At 46.1% G+C, this 15268-nt stretch overlaps 1 protein-coding gene across 1 annotated transcript; it reads left to right on the top strand.

Moving 5' to 3' along the window:
* Window positions 1-2644: 2644 nt before the first annotated feature.
* On the top strand, window positions 2645-10599 carry LOC104274966 (fibrinogen-like protein 1). Its single transcript, XM_009870768.1, has 7 exons — window positions 2645-2719; window positions 4044-4254; window positions 5360-5519; window positions 7215-7312; window positions 7393-7481; window positions 8869-9059; window positions 10410-10599. The coding sequence occupies exons 1-7, from the start codon at window positions 2645-2647 to the stop codon at window positions 10597-10599; spliced, it is 1014 nt and encodes a 337-aa protein (XP_009869070.1).
* Window positions 10600-15268: the final 4669 nt, after the last annotated feature.

The raw sequence follows: 15268 nt of genomic DNA, 5'->3' as shown, positions 1-15268 counted from the left end.
CTGTGAAACGTTCTTTGCCTGTGCACTTGATGTGGCCCATCTGGAAAGGAAAATCTCATCAACCTCTAGAAACACAGCCACGTTTATGATCACTTTCTTTTGCAGTTGACTTTTAAGGGAGATAATCATATCAGGAGGAGGTCTGAAGGAAAGGCAAATTACAGGTACGTGCATTTCATATGTGTTGATAAAGGCGTGGATGAAATTTCTTGCTTTCCCTCCAGACTGCACTGTCTGGTTTTCAGGAGCCATCACTCAAATTCATCCTTCCTGTTAGCTTTTTGCCTCCACCCACATGCACCGGGTCTGATTCTGGCCTCAGTGCCAATCCTGCAGCCACCAACGTGAACGAAAAGCACCGATGGTCACGGGCTGCAAGGGGGAGGGTAATGCTGAGCTCTTCTCTCCATGAGCTGAGAAAATGCTGTGGGCTGGAGCACCCACCTGTGTGACATCTTTTACGGGTGACTTCTATGGGGCACTTCGTCTCTCGGCTTGCTTTGGATCCTGCCTGCCTGGCTTGGCAGATGGCTCCACTGTCGCAGCAATTTTGCCGGCTCTGGAAGCAGCTCTCACATCAGCTGCTGAGGGGATGCTGATAGAGCCATAGCTGAAACAAAGCACGTTGCTCAGAGCACAGAGCTCCACAGCCAGGTTTCTGCAGCACTTCCAGATGTGAAGCGGGGGAGTTGGTTTTAGCCTATTTGTCACATTTTTTTAATTCTTTCTCGTTAGCTTTTTCTTTAAAGCACCATGCAAGCACACTGTGAACAATTTGTACTGTTCACTTGCATTCAGCTGCATGTTCCTGCTGCCAATTGCTTAGCTTTTTTTCTAGCTGAGAGGCAGCAGAGATCTATTTCACAAAACTATCCCATGCCCATCCTGTCCCACATGTGACTTCTGCCCTCAACCTCCAAGGTAATCTTGTCCCAAGAGACCACTCCGTGAGCCAAGGAGGAGCAATGCCTATGCTCACTCAGTCAGGAGACAAAATTCCTCTCAACTTTGGGGAGTTTGGACTGAATAAGGACTGTGTGATTTTGGCCAACCAGTTTGACAAGGAACGCTCCAAGGAGGCGTTATTGCTGAGCAAATTCCCGTTTATGTGGGCACTCAGGAGAAGGGGCAGAGGCTGCTGGGAAGCTGCACTCAGTATTTATTTCTCCAGAGAAGCAGGAGCTTGGAGTTAAGCCTCTCTCCCTCCAGTCGGCAAACTACACTGGTGTTTCAGCTTCTGCCTAACATGCATATTTTCCCCAATTTTGCCCTTGTAGTTTCAAGCAACCTCCTTAACAATCCTACAGCATTTTCTGGATAATGAGGGGATATTAATTTGTGAGAGGATGTACTGGGTTTGCGTGGCCATGTTTCAGTGGCGGGGGAGGGCTGTAGGGGTGACTGAGAAGCTGCTAGAAGCTTCCCATAGGTCTGATAGAGCCAATGCCAGCTGGCTCCAAAGACAGACCCACTGCTGGCCAAGGCCAAGGCTATCGGTCAGGGCAGGAACACCTCTGTGAAAACATATTTAAGAAGTGAGGGGAGAAAGAACTGCACCACAACAACTCAGAGAGAGAGAGAGGAGTGAGAATGTGTGAAGACACTAAGGTCAGTGAAGAAGCAGCGTGGGGGAGGATGTTCTCCAGGTGCCAGAGCAAACATTCCCAAATTGTGGTGAAGACTGTGGTGAGGCAGGCTGTCCCCCTGCTGTCCATGGAGGTGACAGGGGTGTAGATGTTCACCTGTGGCCCACGGAGGATCCAAGGCCAGAGCAGGTGGATAACTGAAGGAGACTGTGACCCCATGGGAAATCCACGCTGGAGCAGGCTCCTGGCAGGACTTGTCACCCTGTGGGAGACCCATGCTGGAGCAGTTTCCTCCTGAAGGGCTGCACCCCGTGGAAAGGACTCACATTGGGGCAGTTTGCAAAGAACTGTCTCTCATGAGAGGACTCACATTGGAGAAAGTTTGTGAAGAACAGTCTCCTGTGAGAGGGAGCCCACACTAGAGCAGGGGAAGTGTGAGGAGTCATTCCACAGGGAAGGAGGAAAGGCATAAAATTAGGCTGGCCTGGAAGTTAAGCCAAACATAAAGTTAGGCCTGTCTTAACGTTATGCCTGGCTTAAATTTAGGCCCGGCTTAACTTTAGGTTTTGCCTAACTTTAGGCCTGACTAAAACTTAACTTCCTCCTTCCCTGAGGAAGAAGGAGCCGTAGAGACAACATCTGATGAACTGAACTCAACCCCCATTCCCCGTCCTGCTGCACCACTCAGGGAAAGGTGATGAATAAATCAAGAGTAAAGTTAAGCCTGGGAAGAAGGGACGGATGGGGGGAAGATCTTATTTTTAAGATCTGGTTTTATTTCTCATTACTTTTCTCTAATTTGATTGCTAATTAATTTAATCAGTTAATTTCCCCAAATCAGGCCTGTTCTGCCAGGGACAGTAATTTCGAGTGATCTCCCTGTCCTTATCTCAACCCAGGAGCCCTTTATTATATTTTCTGCCCTGGTCTACCTGACAAGGGGGAATGATAGAGTAGCTGTGGTGGGCACCCAGCCTCCAGCCAGGGTCAAACCACTACAGAGGACCTAAAGAAACCTCCAGTGCAGCCTATCAATGCTTCTTTTCAGGTGATAAGAAATGAGTGGGATGATGCCCTGGTTGGTGCTGCTCCTTCTCCTGGTCAGCTTCGGTTCGCCTGCACCCAGGTTTTCGGTGCGTATCTTCTAGCTAGCATCTGTACAGCCTCTTAATGGTTTATCATTCTCAGTCACATGGAGATAGGCGCTCCCCAACAAAAGGATGGAGACCTGCAAGAGCAGAGCAAAAAGGCACCCACCTGCAGCTAAAGGAAGGTCACTCCTGTCCTGATCACACAGGGTTTTCACAGCAGATGGGGCTGTGCAGCTCTCTGGGTGGCTGGACTGACATCCCTAAGAATTAAAAACAATAACAACAACAATAAAGCCTTTTTTAAAAAAAAAATAATATTATGGCCAGGGAAAACTGCATTTATTCGTTGTGATTTAAAAAGCGGGAAGAGGAAGGCATAGTGTGAGGCTGTACTCTTCTGGCATAGTCTGTACTCTTCTGATGAGGAAATTTCTCTTGGGCAATCCCAACGAGGTACAGAGCTCAGCAAGGAGAGGTTGGTGAGCTTGAAGCTGTCTCCCAGCAAGTCCCTGTGTGCCTCCAGCCTGGAAATCCTCCTCCATGGAGGAAAACCAGCAGGCCTAGGATAAAGAAGAAGCAGCTGTGAGGCCACATCTAGTACGCCCAGCAGCCTGCTGTCATGGGCAACTGCTTCTTTTGCTTTTGCCTAGAACTGGTCCTGACCTGTTATCACTCAAGCCAGCTTGCTCAGAGTGAAAATAGCCAATGATTCTTACTGCGTGGGTTTGCCTTGTCATCTGGGAAGAGATTTTGCTCTGTTTTGTTATGTTTTTAATGGAGTAACACCAGGCATAGACTAGACTGTTGATGACAATATTTATCCCAGCCAGTGTGGGTCAGATTCTGGTCTTGGTTTCAGTAGTGCAGCTCTGAAGTTATACTGCTGTAGGCTCACTGCTTTCAGCTGTTTTTTACCAAGTATCAGCTCTTTTATCTTCCAGTTTTACAGGAAGATGTTCCTGAAACCTCATTACTTTGGCCTGGCCACAGTGCAAGGGCTAAGTTTTTCCCTTCTTATTACCCTGAGCAGTTTGATAGTCTGCAAACACTCCCTCTGAGTTCATTAAATGGGAGTCGAGGTGAGTGGGTTTTGTCCAGAGTAATTTTCTGTGTATCTGATCATAATCTGGGATGCTCTGAGCAGTGGCGAGGTCATTGTAGAAAACCCTTTTCCTCTGGGTTCAACTCAACAGCCCATGCTGTGCAAGATTTATGTACTTTAGGAAGAGACCGTCATTAGATCATCTTGATCCACAGAGGCAGATTGACGTGTTGGGGTCAAGAGGAGACAGATACTCCTTCTCTTTCTGCCTCTGCTTCTACCACCGACTGAAGCATGGGGTTTTTTGCTTTGTTTTCTCCACAGGAAAAAGATATCTGCCTCCTAGACAACAATAAATTAAGGCAAAGATTAAAACAGCTTCAAGACTCGCTTTACTTATATGAATTGCAGCTGAAGGACATCCTGGAGAACACTTATCACAGAACAAAAAGTGGGCTGTTCTCAGGCAACAGGAGCTTGCAGCACGAGGTGCTTTTACCCACAACCAGTGGAAATTTGATAGTCTATGACCAAGGTACAGTTTGCAATAGTGTGTGTGGAAATTTCAGCTTACCACAATGCTTATTTCTCCCTGCAGTGTCCCACGTGTCATATTTTATTTCTGCTAAAAGCTTTACATTGGATTGTGGTTTAAAATGCAGTCAGATACACAGGAAGGAGGAGATCAGACTGGTGGCCCTGGTTCCAGCAGACATCCTCTGGAGCCAGAGTCAGCTGGCGCAGCTTTAGGCAGCTGCCACCCAGATACAACACAGACACCTGCAGCTGGTCTTCTCACCTGGGGCTCTGGTGCAGAGAGGAACAGGCATCTCTCAAATGTTTTCCATAGGACCTACTTTAGGCATCTGCTTTAGGAAGAGACAAGTCTTGCTCTTGAAGAGCCTGTTTTTCCTGGGTGCCACGGGAGCCAAGAGTGCCTGGCTCAGCTGCAGGCACAGAAACCTGTTTGGGGGAGCTCAGCCTCCTTGTTCCTCAGCTCCTCCATCACTTCCATGGTGCAGTAGCAGGTCTACATACTCTGTTCTTTGGTGTCATTTTGACAACATGGTCATAACTGGAACTATGGCCTGTGGCCAAAATTTTATCCTTCGTGGGCATTACATTGAAAGTGTGAAGCCTTGATGTCCTGAAAGACACTTTCCTGATACTGCCCTGGTAGAGATGGTCACGGGAACATAGCCTCTTAATTTAGAAATTTTGGGCCCCGATCCAACGTGAAGTACAGCTGAGGTTAACTTCCACATGGAAATTAGCTTCCCTGAAACTGATCTTGCTGACAGAGCCAGTCCCAGTCCTTGTCTCTCCCATACTGTACCCTATCCCCAGCACGAGCTGCAACCCTCCTGTACGTCACCAAAGATTTGGGAATGATGCCCTCAGGGACCACGGCTCGAAGGGCTCTCCAGCCTTCCTGCTCTGTGTCCGACCCAGCAGCCTGCAAACGGTTGCTACAACTTTACTGAACCATTTGCTTTGGCTCTGCAGCGCTTGCAGACCTCAACACAGACCGGCTAAGTGTCCCTGTGCCACAGAGCCTCTCAGCAACGTCTTCTCTTGCCGGCACATACCCCTTTGCTTTCCCCCCACCTCATTTATTAAACCAATACCATTCTGCCTAGATTGCTCTGCGGTGTATAATCGGAAGAAGACCAAAAACGGTTACTACCGGATCAGGCCCAGAGCAGACCGAGAGCCTTTCCTGGCATACTGTGACATGTCTGACGGCGGGGGATGGACCGTCATTCAGCGACGGAGTAATGGCAAGGAGAATTTCAACAGGTCTGTGCTCTGATAGGGCTCACAGTCAGGCCTCCTGCTCCCACTCCCCATCCTCCTGCCTGGCAAACCCCTACATTTGAGAACCGGGGTATGCAGAATTGTACTTTAGCAATGATAAATCTTTGCGTTAGGACAATATGATGGTAGGTATCGGTAACAGGAGGCCATTTTCAAAAGGGTCCTATAATTATAGGGGGCCGGTTAGCTCAGTCAGTTGAGTGTGGCGCTAGCAACGCTAAGGTCACAGGTTTGATTCCCATTCAGTCCCCATGTGTTGCCTGATCTAGTCAAGAGGTGGCATCCCTGGCGGCAGGGAGGCTGGATTAAAATGATCTCTAAGGTCCCTTCCAGCTTAGGCCATTCTATGATTCTATGCCTTTTCTGTGGATTCTCTGCATTTAAGAAAGTGTGTACATATGTATGTATTTGTTTTTATCATTACTGGAGACTGTCAAAGGGTCCAAATCAGGAGGTATCTGCCGCCAGCACATGGACTGAGGCCTTTTTTTTCTGCTGAACATATTATCTGTTCTCCTATCAGGAATGGTATAACATTAAGTTCCTCATTCAGACCATTCGAAAAGATACCAGACCACTGGTCCAGATTGCCCTTTGCCTGTGCGAAATCCCAGAGAGGTGACTTTCACCTGGAAATCTCTAGGAGGAGAGATGCTTTCATAGCACAGTGAAGAAGAAACAACCCCACACAGATTAATTCACTATGGCAGCACATGCAATTTAGGTCCCTATGAAGTGTCTCTTGCAGTGAATGCAGTCCATTGCCAAGCTCCCTCAAACAGTTCTAAGCTGGCTTGCCCAGGGAGTGGCAGCTACCTAGCCATGGGGATTCAGCTGAGAACACAGGAGAATGAAAAACAGCCTGAAGAGGAGCGTTGAATAATAAGTAGAATTAAGATCCCTAATGAGAGAGGGAGTAAACACGGGGTTAGTAAAACTGGAAATGGTGATACACAGCACGTATATGTGAATATGAAAGGTAATACCTAAATAATAGAGGAGTTTTTAAGAGAATGAAATTATAAGAAAAAAGTAACAGCAAATTTCTCTTAGAAAGATAGAGCCAGAAGATGCTGATGAAAAGTATATGTCTTTGAAGGAAAAAGTTGCCACATCCAAACAGTGATCATGCAAAAAAAGCAGAGGTGAGAGTGGTCGATGAATCAAAAATAGATTTAAATGGAACAGGAGCACAAAGCCAAGCCAGATAATTTCATTTTAAGTTCATCTGGAGGCTTGTGTTTGCAGTTTCTAATTCTTCACAATACCACATCATACATCCAGGATTGCAACGTATTTTAGGCGGCAACATTCCTTTCCAGTCAGGGAGGTATTTTAATTGACTTGCTGAAGAACAATATCACATGCTTTGCTGAAGACCAATATGACAGCTGCTGCTTCCCCTTTCCTTCTAACTGGCAACCTCTTTCTGTGAGCACCTTGAAGGTTTGATCCCAGTATATGTACGCACAGGCTTAGCAGGGGAAGAAGTAAGCTGTGAGTTGTGTTTACTTCTAAGGCAGAGTGACAAATCTCAGCTCAGCTTGAGATGAATCAGATGCTTTTAGAAAACGGTGTCTGGAGATACAGGTGAAATTTTATTTGTTGCCATAGCCCAGTGTCATGAATCACCTAATTCCCTCACAGGCTGAAACTGATATTTGTATCTCACTGCAGGAAATGGGATGATTACAAACTAGGATTTGGGAAATTCCAGGGCAAGAATGATGAATACTGGCTCGGCAACGACCACATTTATGACCTGCTCACTAGAGGTGCAAGTATTTTCCTTCCAAAAGTTTCTTTCCAATTTGCATGAGCTGCTTCATCTAACAAGACACCACTTTGCGCTTAGGAGAGAGCTCCTTAAAGATTGACCTGATGGACTGGCATGGGGAAAGTCGTTACGCCATCTATGAGAATTTCCAGCTTGCAAATGAGCAGGTAAGAAATTGAGAAAATGGCGATTTGCTTGGGTTTTTTTTTTGTAAGGGTGGAGGCATCTGCAAATGCAGGGTCAGACTTCAGTATCAGGGTTGTAATTACAGCTCTGCAAAACTTACCTGCTCTGGTTCCCTGGGATTCCTGCCTTGGCTGACTGATGAACAGCCGTGGGAGCAGGGATCTGAGCCTGGGACATGATCCTTATAACCATCGAGTGCCCAAGACACCGGGTGACGGCATCATGCGTGCGTGCTCTCTCACCAGCTCTGCTGCTGCATCGAGGGCCACTCTGCCACAGGGCACAGGGATTCCCACATGCATTTGCCTCTGGCCTCGAGTCTTCTGTAAGGGAGGAGATTAGGGTTTTAACCTCTGCAAGGGAACTGAACCCCCTTCTCCTACTTCCTAGGAGAGTGTTCCAAGCTGTGACATAAAAGGCAATCATCAGAACAAACCCTTTACTTTGTTTTAAAATAAACAGTGAACTTTAATCAAAGCTTTGAAAGAGCAGCTTTAACTTCTCGTCTTGAACAGGTACCTGTAGCAGTACACTTAATGCTACAGACAGAAAGCCCAAAGAGAGACACACCTCTGTATTTTCATGTTTGTTTTCTAGCTTTAGACAGCATCCTGCTCAATGCAGGTGCTGTTCTTTGTAAGTTTGCCTTTCTAAACACCGCATTTAAGTAGCCGAGATACCCAAGGACATGAGTTCCATTGCATGAACCAGACCTAGTTCCATCTCCTTCACTGCTCCATAAATGTAAGCATTATATTTATCTTACAATTAGTTTTCTTAGGACAGCTTTGACCAGTTTCATGTTGATACCTTACTGCTATTTTCCATAAGCAAAAGTGGAAAAAGCCCATAGCACAAAAGTAAGCATCCATCTCATATGAAATGTCTCTTACATCTGTTAGCTGTGCTCAGAGGAACTATTCTTCTAAATATTCCTACCAGGACCAGATCATTTAGCTGGAAGTCAGATGGGTTTAGTTTTTGGTGGAGCAAAATTCTGAAGAAGTTATTCTAGCTGAATGACTGAGAAGCTATGAAGGCAACCGCTTGGCAATTTTCTGCCAAGTTGTTATTAACGAGCTAGCAAGAGCCTTCCAGCTTGTTGTGTAATGTATTGAATCGTTACTGTATGACAATAAAGTCTGAAGCCCTCTGTAGCAGATGCAGGAATTAGAAATCTCTTATGGAAGTTTAAATCCCATATTGATCTACACTAGGACCACTAAAGCATGGGGCCAAAAGTCATCCTTGATTTCAACAGTCATGACTTTGGCAATGGATACAATGGCCAGAACAAATTTGATCTCAAAAATGGAAGGAAGGGCAGAAAGAGATGGTATCAAAGACAAGTTTCACACATTCTTGCAGGACAATTACAGGTTATGGTTTGGCACCTACTCTGGTAACGCTGGCGACGCTCTGTCTGGTGGGAGCAATTTTGAAGATCAGTGGTCAGCCTCTCACAGAGGGATGCAGTTCACCACATCTGACAAGGATCACGATCGATTCCTGGCAGGCAACTGCGCATCAGAGAACGAGGGCGGCTGGTGGTTTAACAGGTACAGAAACCAGCTGATTCCTCTCGGATTCCTCTCGGTGTGGGTGGCCGGCCCTGTGGCCAGCTGCTGTGCTGAGAGGACTTGCCTGCCTTACAGCAGCTGGAGGCTGCTGTGCGTGCTCGCCACCTCACGCAGATGTTCTAAGATGTTTCCACCTCAAAGGGAAGCAATCTGCTTCTTTCATTGTGAAATGAAGCAGGTAAGTTGTGTTCATTTTTAGAAATTGGGCCACAGGTAAATTGCATTTACTTCAAATAAACGGGTCGAAATAAATGCATAGTGGAGATAGATCCAGAAGGAAAAGGGCCCAATTAAAATTCCTTAAAGTACTTTGAGTTATATCCCAGGAAATAAAACAACTGTAGCCACTGAGACGTGAAGTGTGTACAAAGGACATTTCTCTAGTGTGGAGCAGGTCTAGGGGGTGAGCTACCCCCGAACAGGAGGTGTGTTTGCCAGTTGGGCGTAATCCACACATCAAGAGATAGGGACTCAGGTTCGCCAGCCTTGGGAGCATGGATGCACCACCCTTGATTTTTCTCTGCGTTAGTGTGGGATGAGCCTCTTCTTTGACCAGGCCCTCATCACACACAAATTGAAATCAGTGGAGCTACAAAAACGTACATCAATAGTGGGATTTTCTTTGATTAAAAGACATCTGCCTTTTTAGGTGTCAACACATAGCTGCCTACACTTAGAGTCATAGAATAAAATCATAGAATCATTAAGGTTGGAAAAGACCTCTAAGATCATCCAGTCCAATCGTCAACCCAACACCACCATGACCATTAAAACACATGCCTAAGCACTACACCTACATGTCTTTTAAAAACCTCCAGGGATGGCAACTCCACCACTTCCCTGGGCAGCCCGTTCCAGTGCTTCACCACTCTTTCAGCAGAGAAATTTTTCCTAACACCCAAACTAAACCTCCCCTGGTGCACAGACTCATAGCATCTTTAAGGTTGAAAAAGACCTTACTTGAGCTAGAACCTAGCAAATAGCACTACACTCCTGTGTTTGGGCAGCTGAATCATGTCTCTAGTTAATACACTTGAAAGAGTCAACAGGTTGAATTACCTGACCAGCATAGGTGTCTGCTTTAGGATGAGCCACATACTTCTCTGGGTTCCACTAAATGCATTAACCAGATCACCACCAGCTACTGGAGGACTTAGATAAGCAGTTCAGCACAGATTGATGTGTCTAGGTGCCTGACTGTGCCAGCGAATCCCACCCTGGCATTTCTAAATGTATGTTGTGTGCAAATTTTACTTCATTGTAATGATGAGATGTCTTCCCACGCTAAACCTACTACCTCCTTTTTTCTCTCTCCTACACTCTTCCAAGGTGCCACGCCGTAAACCTCAACGGACGATACTACAGAACAGGAAGGTACAATGGATCCCATGACAATGGTGTGGTTTGGTCTACGTGGCATGGGATGTGGTACTCGCTAAAATACTCGGCCATGAAAATCAGGCCTCCATTCTTTGTTGACAGCGAGAGTGGAGATGGTGAGAACAGTCAGGGGAGTTGAAATCTGCTGCTTTGGAAAGAAAAAAAGCACAAGCTGAAGAGAACTGTGCAAGTTAATAGTCAGCCGTCTGCTGCTGCCAGCCGCTAAACCTGCGCTGTGATAACCAGAGCTGCACCTGCCTCTACTAGCTGAAGCTAATGTCATTGAGTTGTCTGAGGACAGCCAGCCAACAGTCATGGAATAAACAGAGCTTTCTTTTTCAGCAGTTTTCAGGACTTAAAAGCTCCGGACCTTGAATGCTCAAGCCTGCTCTTTTAGCTAACTGTACTCTTGAAGGGTGAGAATCTTTTTTCACCTTGATTTTACCTGTCAGTGCTTCAGTTATGAGAATGTAAGACTAGAAACAACAAGATGATGAGGAATTGGACTTCTTCTGGCATGCCTTTGTTAGTGCTTTGTTCTGGATCAGGAGAATACTTGTAAGCGACTCTCCTCGTGGTCCCCAGTTGGCACACTTCAGTTGCAGAACACCTCTGGAGTGTGTGAAACCAAACCAGTGGATGGATGATGTGCTCCAGCTGCCAACACGCATCCAGACCAAGGCAACGCCAAAGTAAACTCCCACAGCACGGACAAGGTGGACACTAGGTTTCACTGCCAACAGCTTCCCATTGCAGCCCCACTCCTACGGCACACCACGACACCTTAACACAGGCAAAGGCAATGCTGCCGACCAGACTTGAGCCCCAGATTAAAATCGGGCAGATTTTACTAAATTTAAGATGAGCACAGGTAGAAGTTCCTGAAATGCAGTATGATTCACTTGTATGGTTTTGTGTAATTTACCTGATGAATTTTTGAGTTAGTGAAGGGGAGTCAGAAGGTGGGAAGCGACTGAACCGTCTGGCACAGCGCTCTCACTGTCTCATTGGAGCGAAATGAAAGAGCAACACAAATGACCGAGAGAAATGGAATACTGAAAATTTATTTTCCACAAGTTGTTAATAACAACAGTCAAAAATGAGCAGTAATATCAGCTCGATGCAAATAACTTAATTACCATGTCACAGAATGAACTTTTTTCCTGAATTACATTTTTTTTTAACCAGTAGCTCTCTCTCATTTACTTGCTTTTAGATATACACATACTGTAATTTGTATTACATATCCATAAAAGGTGAAATAAAACCATCTAAGTAGGACAGAACACTTTGCATCTGGTTTTCAACAGTAGGAGCTTGAATAGAAATTTGAATTAAAATCTTGAGAAAGATCATAAGAAGTGCATTCTTCTGGTGTTGCCTTTCATGCTTTTGCACCTGCTGTCTCAAGTAGTTGAGAGGGTCTGCAAGGTAAGTTTAATTTCCAGGACTCAAACTGTCCTGGAGGCAAGGTTCAGTGTAAAATCTGGCTTGGTTCCTCTGCTCTGTCAAGAGGCAAACCATGTTCTCAGTTCTTTCTAGACACCCAGTCACTGCAAATGGGAACATGGAGCGTGATGGGCCAGCACTCCAGCAGCCATGCTCCTAAAGCCTGTGCCCTGGCAACGCCACAACACTGCCCTGGCCCCGAGCGTTGACACACACCCATGTGGAACAGGACTTGCACCTCCATCTCTGAAACGAGGTGGTCCTTGTGAAGAAAGGGCTGCAAATGGCCAACACTTACTATTTCCTTTCCAGTCACTACTGTGTTTTACAACAGGAAACATCGTAACCACATGTTGGGAACATAAGGAATTGGTTTGCACACGCTATAACCATGCGGCCACTGATGCAGTGCTGAGGGCAGCCCTAAGGACAATGTGCAACTGGGCACAGGGAAATGTGAGTGACGTAAGTTAATGCCTTCTGGCAGATGATGCTCGAACCCATTCCGCAGCAGAGGACGAGGGAAGCGGGTAAAGACTACAGACTCGCTGCTCAGCACTGCATGCTGGAAATCAACTACAGCACCAAAGGGATGGCATTAGTGGGTTTGACAGTTCATTGAGCAGCTGATAACCCATCTGATAATGTGAGTATCAAGCTAGAGATAAAATCAACAGAACTTAGTCAGGCAACAGCTACCCATTCCTGTTCCCCCAGCGAGCAAGCAGTGAGCAACAGAACATCCAGAGTATGGAGACTGTGTCAATACAAAGGGGCAGGAGTTGCAGCTGGACTGCCTTCAGCCAACACCACTGTGTTAAAAGAGTTTTTTCTCTCTCTCTGTGACAAAGAGAGGCCAAGATCTGACAAGCTGGGAGAGAAGGGCTCTGCCTCGCTGTCTTAGATGTAAGATGTACCTAAGCCCATCTAATGAATGCATTACAGCAGCTGCTCTGAATGCAGCCCAACACTGAGGCTGCGGGAAGCAGCTGAGAGCAAGGCCCCCCCGTCTCGACCCTCCTGCAATGCAGGGATCCCCCTTGGAGATGTAGGGGTCAGAGGGCTTTGTGCAGCACCCTGCAGCTCCCACAGCAAGCCCTAGGAAGCATTTCAGAACTCTCCTTATCTTAATAAACAGGGTAAAATGGCACTAGTGCAGTACTTATTTGATCTGAGGGCTACCACTGTGCTCAAATCTCTCCCGCTGAAAGTTAGGGAGATGCCTGCTGAGCGCTGCTGTGCTGTACGTTTGATCCCTCATTTTCCCAGGGTCTCCTGCACTGGGAGGCTCACCAAGCTCTAAATAAATATTGTAGCACCGCAGGCTTAATGCCGACAGATCGCTGCTTTGTGGCGAACGTGCTTCACATGGCGAAGTTTACCTTAGCACAGAGGTGGTAAGTAACCTGAGCAGCAATTGCTTCAGAGGTCTGATTTCCAGCTCATTTAAGTCAATTTAAAGGCTCGTTACATTTGCTTAGCCCTGGATCCCTTCTCAAGCACGAACACGTTCTCAAGTGCTTTAAACAGCGTTTCAAGCTCACAGCCTATGGGAATACCCAGCAGTACCAACGCCGCACTGGGCTGAAGTGCTGAATACGGACAACACGGCTCCTGGGAAAGAGGGAGCTCACATCACCCTGTGAATGGGATCCGGTGCTCCAGCAGCAGCTGCAAAATGTTACCCATCAAAAAGGCTGTTCTGAAGGTGGGGTTTGTCTCTGGCAGCCAAATGCTTGGTGTCTGGCTCCTTCGAGCCTGCCACAGCAAGCCCTCCCGCCGTGCGTCTGTCAAGTCACCTGCACACGCTTTGGGCACTTCAGTGGGGTGCCATCAGTAACCGGCTAATGGACAGCAGTGCCTCCCCTCCTTTAAAATTGTCCTTGGTTTGGAGAAAAAAAAAAGGGGGAAAAAGAAAATAAAGAAGAAAAAAGAAAAAAAGAAAAGAAGAAAAAAAGAAGATGATAGAAAAAAAAGTGCAGGATTGGGAAACCTATCTTTCCATTCGGAAAGCCAGTTTTTGAGAAAGATAGCAGCCTGCTGGAGAACTGAGCAAATTTTTCCTTCATGCCCACAAGGTGAGTTAAAGGGGATGCAGGGTTGGGCTCCTTATGGGAGAGTTGTTTTCAGGCTGAGAGTTCCTCTGCCTCACTCCATCCTCCATGGGCAGCATCTCGTCTTTTCTCATTGTTGCCCAACCGCATTCCCCCAGCCTTGGCGAACTCCCTGAAGAGACGGTTATTCTAACAAACACCAAGCAAAGCCTCTGACTCATTCCCACTGGCCCAAGCTCTGCCTTTGTTGTCAAGTGGGGTTTAACCCCAGCTCTGAACACTTGCAGCAGTGTGTAATTGCCAATTTGTGATCTCTGGTTTTAAAGCACGACAAAAAAACCCCAACAACATAACTTTTGTACTTCACCGTAAGATTCTCCGGGAATCACCAGATGTTGTCAAGCCATTTTATTTTTTCTTTTTGTTTGCAAAATAGGTATTCATCGAATAAATTTGTTGTTTGCTGGTTGTGTTCATAATCTATCTATATTGAGCTTGCTGCAGTAGTGCTATTGCCAATTTATTTACATTCTAAAAGTTTAATAAAGGCAAAGATGATTTCGGAAACGATGGGTGATTCAACAGTCTTCTCCCTGCCTTTTACAGATGCTTAAATACTTCAGTAACATTTCTGGGAGGACTAAAACTTGATCATCCATTTTCTTTGCCCTCCCAGTAGCATGCCCTTTTCTACTCGTTTCCTGCAAATATTTGTACATTATTGTTTTCGTATTATAAATACTGGCAGAAAGAAAATATCGAAGTCCTGAATGCTGAAAAATGTCCCCTCAATTTTACATTTGCTCCAAGTATTCAGCATCAATTGTTTGCACTTCTCATGCAACCAGCTAAAAGAAACACCACTACATGACTTATTGGAGCAAGTACGGTGAATGAAATGCAGTTCAATAATGACTACGAAAAAAAGGATGAAAACTGCTTACAGCTTGAGGTTCATGTTTTCTGCATTGGAAATGATTCACTAATTGGGACAGATGGCTGAGGAAACTGGACAACGGACGCTTTAGAACACCATAATGTACTGGTACACGGTCCAGGAGGTGAGAAAGGCTAGAGCACACGCATTCATCATGTACGATGCACAAAAAGTCACTGCTTTTTGCAACGAAATCTGTTGGCTATTCCTGCACCACGCCTTCACTAACGTGTGCTTTCTCAGGGTATTTTGTGTGTATTTTCCACACATAAGTACAAAAAATAATGGTTTGGAAGCACTTCCCAGTAATCAGAAAGGAATGCATTCCCACAAGCCAGCCTTGGAGCATTATTTCCTCCTGCTCCTCG

The sequence above is a fragment of the Apaloderma vittatum genome, unplaced genomic scaffold (assembly GCF_000703405.1).
Source record: "Apaloderma vittatum isolate BGI_N311 unplaced genomic scaffold, ASM70340v1 scaffold3256, whole genome shotgun sequence".
Taxonomy (NCBI): Eukaryota; Metazoa; Chordata; class Aves; order Trogoniformes; family Trogonidae; genus Apaloderma; species Apaloderma vittatum.
Note: the sequence above shows the minus strand (reverse complement) of the source record. Positions and strands in the feature narration are given on the sequence as shown.

What these genes read in the sequence shown, in the direction of transcription:
- LOC104274966 (XM_009870768.1), top strand. Translation starts at nt 2,645, where the DNA reads ATGAGTGGGATGATGCCCTGGTTGGTGCTGCTCCTTCTCCTGGTCAGC. An exon ending in GGCAAGGAGAATTTCAACAG is followed by an intron (nt 5,520 to 7,214) that starts GTCTGTGCTCTG and finishes ATCTCACTGCAG; the next exon opens with GAAATGGGATGATTACAAAC. An exon ending in GGCGGCTGGTGGTTTAACAG is followed by an intron (nt 9,060 to 10,409) that starts GTACAGAAACCA and finishes CACTCTTCCAAG; the next exon opens with GTGCCACGCCGTAAACCTCA.